At 48.0% G+C, this 7,210-nt stretch overlaps 1 protein-coding gene across 1 annotated transcript in view; it reads left to right on the top strand.

Annotated features, from left to right (window-relative positions):
• The window catches only part of HSPB8 (heat shock protein family B (small) member 8), a 13,720-nt gene extending 8,858 nt beyond the window's left edge, over nucleotides 1-4,862 (top strand). Inside the window, exon 4 of the mRNA XM_077766018.1 lies at nucleotides 3,857-4,862. Within this exon, the coding sequence (XP_077622144.1) occupies nucleotides 3,857-4,016 (160 nt within the window). The 3' untranslated portion in view covers nucleotides 4,017-4,862. The remainder of the gene's footprint in view (nucleotides 1-3,856) is intronic.
• The last annotated feature ends 2,348 nt before the right edge of the window (nucleotides 4,863-7,210 follow it).

The following is a 7,210-nucleotide window of genomic DNA, read 5'->3' as shown; positions in this document are numbered from 1 at the left end:
AGTACCCCCCCCCCCCCCCAGTGCCCTCCCTGGCCCTCCTGGCCTTCCTGACCCTGGCCCCGGGGCCCTCCGAGCCTCCCCACATCCCACCCACAGGGAGTCCCCAGGACCCTCCTCCATCACTACGGCATGTGTCCATTCATTCTGTCTCGTCATTGTCCAGCTGTGCCAGTTGCTAAATATTTTGAAGCTCAGCTCTGGGTACAGGGAGACCTGACTCCATGATAAGGAGAGTGGGTAACTTCGAACAACCAGCTGAACTGCTCTGAGCTTCTGTCCCCACGTTCCCTCTGGACTAAGTTGTGATGGGGAATGAGAGCATGCGTGGAAAGCATTCAGCAAGGGTACAGACTCAGTGTTCAGTCTGCAAGGCTGGAGTCACACGAAAGCAGCTGGGACCTCCCAGGACCCCCTGGCTCTGCCCAGGCTCTAGACACCAAAGATGGCCCTGACCCATTCTCAGGAGGCTCCATCGCCTCTCCTTGGAAAAACTTGGGCCATCAGAGAACAGGGAGCAGTTACCTGCAAAAGGGTTTAAACCTTACATCCAGCTCTTTCTCTGTTAAAAAGAGACCATATTCCCACCAACAGTGTAGGAGGGTGCCCGTTTCTCCACATCCTCGCCAGCATCTAGAGGCCTCTGATTTGCTCATTTTAGCCACTCTGACTGGCGTGAGGTGGTATCTCAGTGTGGTTTTGATTTGTATTGCCCTGATGAGGAGGGATGCTGAGCATCGTTTCATGTGTCTGTTGGCCATCTGGATGTCCTCTTTGGAGAAGCGTCTGTTCATATCTTCTGCCCATTTCTTCACTGGATTGTTTGTTTTTCGGGTGTGGAGTTTGGNCATGAGAGACTCTTGAATGCAGAGAACAAACTGAAGACTGATGGGGGTGGGGGGAGGGGCAGGGCAGTGATGGGCATGGAGGAGGGCACTTGTGGGGATGAGCATGGGGTGTTATATGGAAACCAACTTGAGAATAAACTATTAAAAAATAAATAAATAAATAAAAGGAGACCATAGCAAGGGATAGAGGCTAACAGCATTAAAGATCATGGTAACGGTTAGCTGAGATGTTCATTTGGATGCAAATGGAAAGATTGAGAGAGAATGGAAGAGGAATCATTTTCCCTCCATGGTGGTTCAACATATCGGTCAGCTGGTGAGAGATCTTGAACGAGTCTATCTTTGTCTCTAAGCCTCAGTTTCCCCATATGTAATATGAGAGCACTGTCCTGAACAATCAAGAAGATTGTTTGGGTTCTGACATTTTGGAGTTCGGTGATACCGCAACGGTGTACTAAAATATTCACAGTTATCCAGGTGCCCACTTAAATGGTCAGTGACTGCAGCAACAACGTAGGGGCTAACATTTATTGAACACTTAGGGTATGCCTGGCACTGGGCTAAGCCCTTCACTTTCTTTATCCCGTGTACCTCTCCCAGGCAGAAACTGTTAACCCACTTTTCATATAAGGACATTGGTTCAGAGGGGCTAGATCACCAGTCCCAGGTCACACAGTCAGCAAGAGGCAGAATTCAGACTCAGATCCACCTGCCTGCAAGGGTCATGCTCTGGACCAGGGCTGCCCTGCCTCACTGTACCAGGTATGCTACCGGTTAGCATGCAAATAGTTAAACAGAGTCAGCCCATCCCCAGCAGTGGAAGGGAGGTCCAGACTTTTGGCCTTGTCTGTGCTTCAGAAGTCTGACTTGGCATCTGACCAAGGTCCCTCCTTCTCTTCCATCCTTGCCAGCAAGGCCCCTTGTTAATCTCCGTGGCTCTAATTTGGCAGACGCCTCCTGGGGAGATGCCGCTCATGTGGCTACACGTTGCTACTCACAGCAAAAATGCTGCAGCCCCTTCAGGAAGGATCCTCCCCTGACCAGGAATGCTGTCTGGCTCATTTCTTGGTTCTTTCATCAAAACCCCTGCATTTATAACAGGCAGAGCCATCCCAGACCAGTGGAAGGATCCAGGCTGATTGGCCCTCCTAGCTTCCCTACCATGATCCTTTTATCAAAAGTCTGGTGCCAGAGGAGGCAGGAGAGCAGAACATCATGATCAGCGACTCTGGGTTTGGAGACCAAGATTCCAATTCCATTCCCATATGCTTCTTACCAGCAGCGTGACCTTGGGCAAATCTCTTCACCTCTCTGTCCTCAATCTCCCTGGCTGTAACTCGGGACAGTAACGGAACGTGCCTGGTGGAATTATTGTTAACAACTAAATGAGATGATACGCAGGTGAAAGTCATAGTTCCCATCATCTTTATTCATAATGGCATCCCAGTGAGGCCATGAGCATGTTCTCATGATGCCAGTAGTATGTTGAAGGAACCATGTCTCAGATTGCCTCATTCACCCCAAAACGATCCAAAAAAATCATAATATATAGCTTCAGAACTGGAGGCAGAGTTGGACTCAGAAATCCTGTCTTTGAGGTTCTCACTCAGTGAGCATGTCACTTGATTTCCCCAAGTCTCTGTTAAATGTTTTATGCAACAGGCACATTAATTCCTGCCTATTAACCATTGTAGGCTCATTATGCACTTCTAGCCAGGTAATGCCTATAAATGTGTTTTGAGAACTAAGTAATTATGACCTGCCAAGAGCTACTTCAGATGTGACCCAAATCAAGGTTCATTCTTTTTCCTTTTATTAAGTTTATTTATTTACTTTGAGAGAGAGAGCACAAGCAGGTGAGGGGGAAAGACAGAAGTCCAAGTAGGCTTCCCATTATCAGTGCAGAGCCCAGTGCAGGGCTTGAACTCACAAACCGTGAGATCATGAACTGAGCTGAGATCAAGAGTTGGAGTCTTAACCAACTGAGCCACCCAGGCGCCCCTCAAGGCTCATTCTAAGCATCATAGAGTATGTTACCATGTGGCCAGCCTGTTCCATCATTAATTCACCAGTGACGCATTCTGTAATAAAGCACTCTCAGCAGGCACGTGGCAAATGACAGTGTGTTACCTGCTGTGAGCAACACCTTACCTGAGTTCTATAAAGGGAGATGGTGGTCATTTCCGCCAGCAGCCGGTCCAGTGTGAGTAAAGACCTCAACCAAGGACCAAATATCGGGGTCCCAGGAACCTTTTAAGTTACTGTTGCAACACCACTTTCCCGTTTGCAAAGCATGTTCAGACTCCGTCTCACTTTGAATACTTCACAAGTTTAATGTTACTCAGAAGCTTAACGGAGTATCTCCGTTTGCAGATGAGGAAATTAACTCAGGGCAATTGAGTGACCTTCTCAAGATCATACAGCCAGGAAAGGGCAGGGCCAGGATTCAAACCCGGTGTTGTATGCCCTAAGAGCCTAAATTTGTATCAAAAACATTTTCTTTTGGGGCGCCTGGGTGGCTCCGTCAGTTAAGCATTCAACTCTTGGTTTCGACTCAGGTCATGATCTCACGGTTCATGAGTTTAAGCCTCTCATAGAGCTCTGTGCTGACAATGCAGAGCCTGCTTGGGATTCTCTCTCCCTCTGCCCCTCCCCTGCTCACGCGCTCTCTCACTCTTTCTGAAAATAAATAAACTTAAAAAAAAATATTTTCTTGGGGTGCCTGGGTGGCTCAGTCCGTTGGGCAGCCGACTTTGGCTCAGGTCACGATCTCACAACTTATGGGATCGAGCCCCGCGTCGGGCTCTGTGCTGACATCTCGGAGCCCGGAGCCTGCTTCGGATTCTGTGTCTCCCTCTCTTTCTGTACCTCCCCCGCTCACACTCTATCTCTCTCTCAAAAAATAAACACTTAAAAAATTTAAAACACATTTTCTTTCAAGTGTAAGCTACATTAATAATAATAAATAATGAATAAATAAATTCATGAATAATATCTTGTGCTTCTCCTAGGCTTCCCGCAGAGGTGGATCCTGTGACAGTATTTGCTTCGCTTTCCCCAGAGGGTCTGCTGATCATCGAGGCCCCCCAGGTCCCCCCCTACTCACCATTTGGAGAGAGCAGCTTCAACAACGAGCTTCCCCAAGACAGCCAGGAAGTCATCTGTTCCTGAGACCTCAGTCTTGGTCCATCTTTATCCCTCCCCAACTCCAAGGCTTCTCTGATTCCAGAGCACATTACTTTAGCTGAATGCGTAGATTTAGTGTGACTAAAATGTTACGGGTGGGGGTGGACTGACTACGGACTCACTGGGTAGTGCCGCAGCAGGTGTTTCCACAGGACGGTACAATTGACATGTCCTGCTCAATTGCATTAGGCCAAGATGCTGGGAGATTTTCTTTCTTTACCTTTTCAATCATGATGAAAACGTTGCACGTTCTATAGTTGCAAAAACAGATAGAAGGGGACGTAATATTTCACATTGTATCTTACCTTGCAGCTAATGCAAAAGGTTGTTTTTCTCTGGGGACCTCTCTGTCACCCAGATTCCTATTCTGGGCTCCTAGTTTCCATGCCTGCCCCACGGTGTGGTTGATGGAGCTCATTAGCTCTCCCCATTGTGTTTCTGCAGCCCTGGCCTCCAGAGGGTTATACATAGGTCTTCCCTCCCCATGTGGGATTTATCCAACAGCCACATGAAAACAGTGCCTTCTGCCCTTCACCCAGGCATTTATAGCATGTTCCCAAGTTGGCACTCCCTGAGGCCTCTGGAAGCCCATTTATTCTCTGGCTAGAGTCTCCCCTTTCTCGTGCCTCCTATGTCCAATTTGGGATTTTTACAGAGGGGGCTGTCTCCACACAGCTCCACCAGGAACCAAGCAAAGGCCAGACAGACTGGCAGGCAGGCTAGTGGTATTGTGTATATGAGTGAGACGTGTGTGTCATTGTTATTTGAATTGTGCTGTTGTTTAGGGGGAAGTAACAGTAAATAATAATAATAAAGGAGCTGATGTTCTTAGCTTTGTGTGTTTCTTTTGATGACAAACTAAATGCTATACCACTTAGATACCCAGGTTCACTTAGATACTTGCTTGTGCAAGTAATGCAAGTAATGATGCTCGGCGAGGAATGGTTTAAATAACAAACATCTATGTCTGACTTTATAAGGAGTCTAGAGACGAGTGATTTCAGGGCTATTGTTTCCATTCTTATGCCACCAAGAGCCCAGAGTTCTTTTTCCTCTGCCGTCTCTGATAAGTCTACAAGATCTGTCCTCGTGTTTGCAAAATGGCTGCAATAGCTCCAGTCATCTCATCTCATCTTCATATGACAACACACAGGAAGAGAAGGTGGGGGATAAAAAAAAAAAAAGTCTTCTCATTTGACTTTCTCCTTTCTAAGTGCACAAGATATTTTCCAGAAGTTCTTAGAAGACTTTTTTTTAATCTCACTGACCCAAACTGGGTCACATGCTCTATCCCTGGAGCCAATCCTATTTAATCCCCATGACACCCTAAGAAGTAGACATCCATTTTGCGATGAAAAAGCTGATGCTAAGTGACTTTGGTAAGTCACAGGATAACAACAGAACTTGAACCTAGATGTTTGCTGTTGGAAGAGCTAAGGAGGGGCTCCTGGGCTGAATTTCAAGGGCATGTCTAAACCCACAAATGATGGCAGAAGTCAATGAATATTTCCTGAGCACCTACTTGCCGGGTCCCATGCTAGGAGCCAAGGATATAGTAAACAAGGAGTCATAATTTCTGCTCATAGGAGCTCACAGATCCATAACAAACATGCAGAGAAAAGCATGCCCGTCCCTCACTTAATTCCTTCCTGTGTACCAGACACCATGCCAGTGCTTCCTGTGTGCAATCCATGTCATTGCTCGGCAACTCTATGAGGTATATTCAACTCTCTTCCGCACTTTACAGATGAAGGAACAGAGGCATAGAAGGGTTAAGAGCACTGCCCCAGATCACACACCTGGTGAGTAGGGGGCCCAGGCAATCTGACTCCAGACTTACGATGAAATATTACCTCGTTCTGCCTTTCTCTCAACAAAGAAAATGTAAGGGTGGCTTCAGTGAGTCCGTCACCTTGTAGGAAGAGAAGACAGATGATATTTCAAGTTGGGGCTTTTCAGGGGGAGGAGGAGAGGGATGATGGCTTATCAGAGGAGGGGGAGAACACCTGTCAGACTTGAAGATGGGCAGGGGTGTAGGACATGAGCAAGTAAGGGTAGGAGTGGGGGGAGAGGGCTCACCGGCAGAAGAAAACACATGAGCCTAGATGAAAGGCATGTCCCTTTTGAAGTCCTTTTATGGTCCCCCATTGTTGGAAGGATTGAGTATGAGCCTCTTGGCGAGACTTGCAAGGCATTATGGGATCTGTCCTTGGGCTCTCTCTCTCTGCACTACCTTAACCCCTTACCCTCACCCTCCAGCCCCACCTAATTTCCCCTCTGTTCCTCCAACCAGACAAGCCCTCTCTTGGCTACCAGAACTTTGATTACACCTCTCTCTCTCCACGATTACTCTCTGGCTAGTTCACCCTCCTCACTGGCCAATTCTTCAGGGTTTCAGCTCAGACTCCCACCAGGCTGCCGGAGGCTGCTCTCATCCCTACCCACACACAGCACACCAGCTTGGAAGACATAATAACAATCATAAAAACCAAAAGTAACCCTAACTGCCCTACTTTCAAGGATGAGAGGAGGAAAATTCCTACTCCGTTGATGTTTGTTCAACAAATATTTCCTGGGCACCTGCCACGAGTGGCACAGTGTAATGGGTGTCCTTATACCGTGAGGGTCTGGTGAGGGAGGGAGGAAGACGAAGCCATTATTTCCATGCTTGCCGCTTCCAGGCTTATGACTGGTGGGACCCTGAGTGGGGAGAGCAGGAAGCCCACCCTCTGGGTCGGCTGTGCTCAGTGCAATGTTTGGTACATCAAGTAATACATATGTACTGAGTGAATGAATGGCGAGGGTAGGTCGCCCTGGAAAATTAGGCCAAAGGCAGGATCTCAGTTCTGATCTTCCAGCTTAAAGACACAAGCCTTGACATTCAACTAGATGACTCAGCCCGTCACAGGAGACCTCCAAGCGAAATAGAAGAGTGTTTTTCCCGAGCCTGGGACAGGGGGTGCCTGGAACCTGCTTCCCCACCGGACTCCCTTGACCTGGCTCCCAGGAAAGTCCTATTTGCAGCCCCCACCTCTGCCCCCTCTCAACTGCCTGCCAGCCAGTGACTGCCAGTGGTGATATATGGAGATGCCTTGATTTGACCTTGAAGGGAAGAAACAAATTAATGTGTCTCGAAATAAATTCCCGGAATCAGCGCTGGCTTCTCTTCCCCCCCCGCC

This window comes from Crocuta crocuta, unplaced genomic scaffold, assembly GCF_008692635.1.
Source record: "Crocuta crocuta isolate KB4526 unplaced genomic scaffold, BGI_CrCroc_1.0 scaffold339, whole genome shotgun sequence".
NCBI lineage: Eukaryota > Metazoa > Chordata > Mammalia > Carnivora > Hyaenidae > Crocuta > Crocuta crocuta.
Note: the sequence above shows the minus strand (reverse complement) of the source record. Positions and strands in the feature narration are given on the sequence as shown.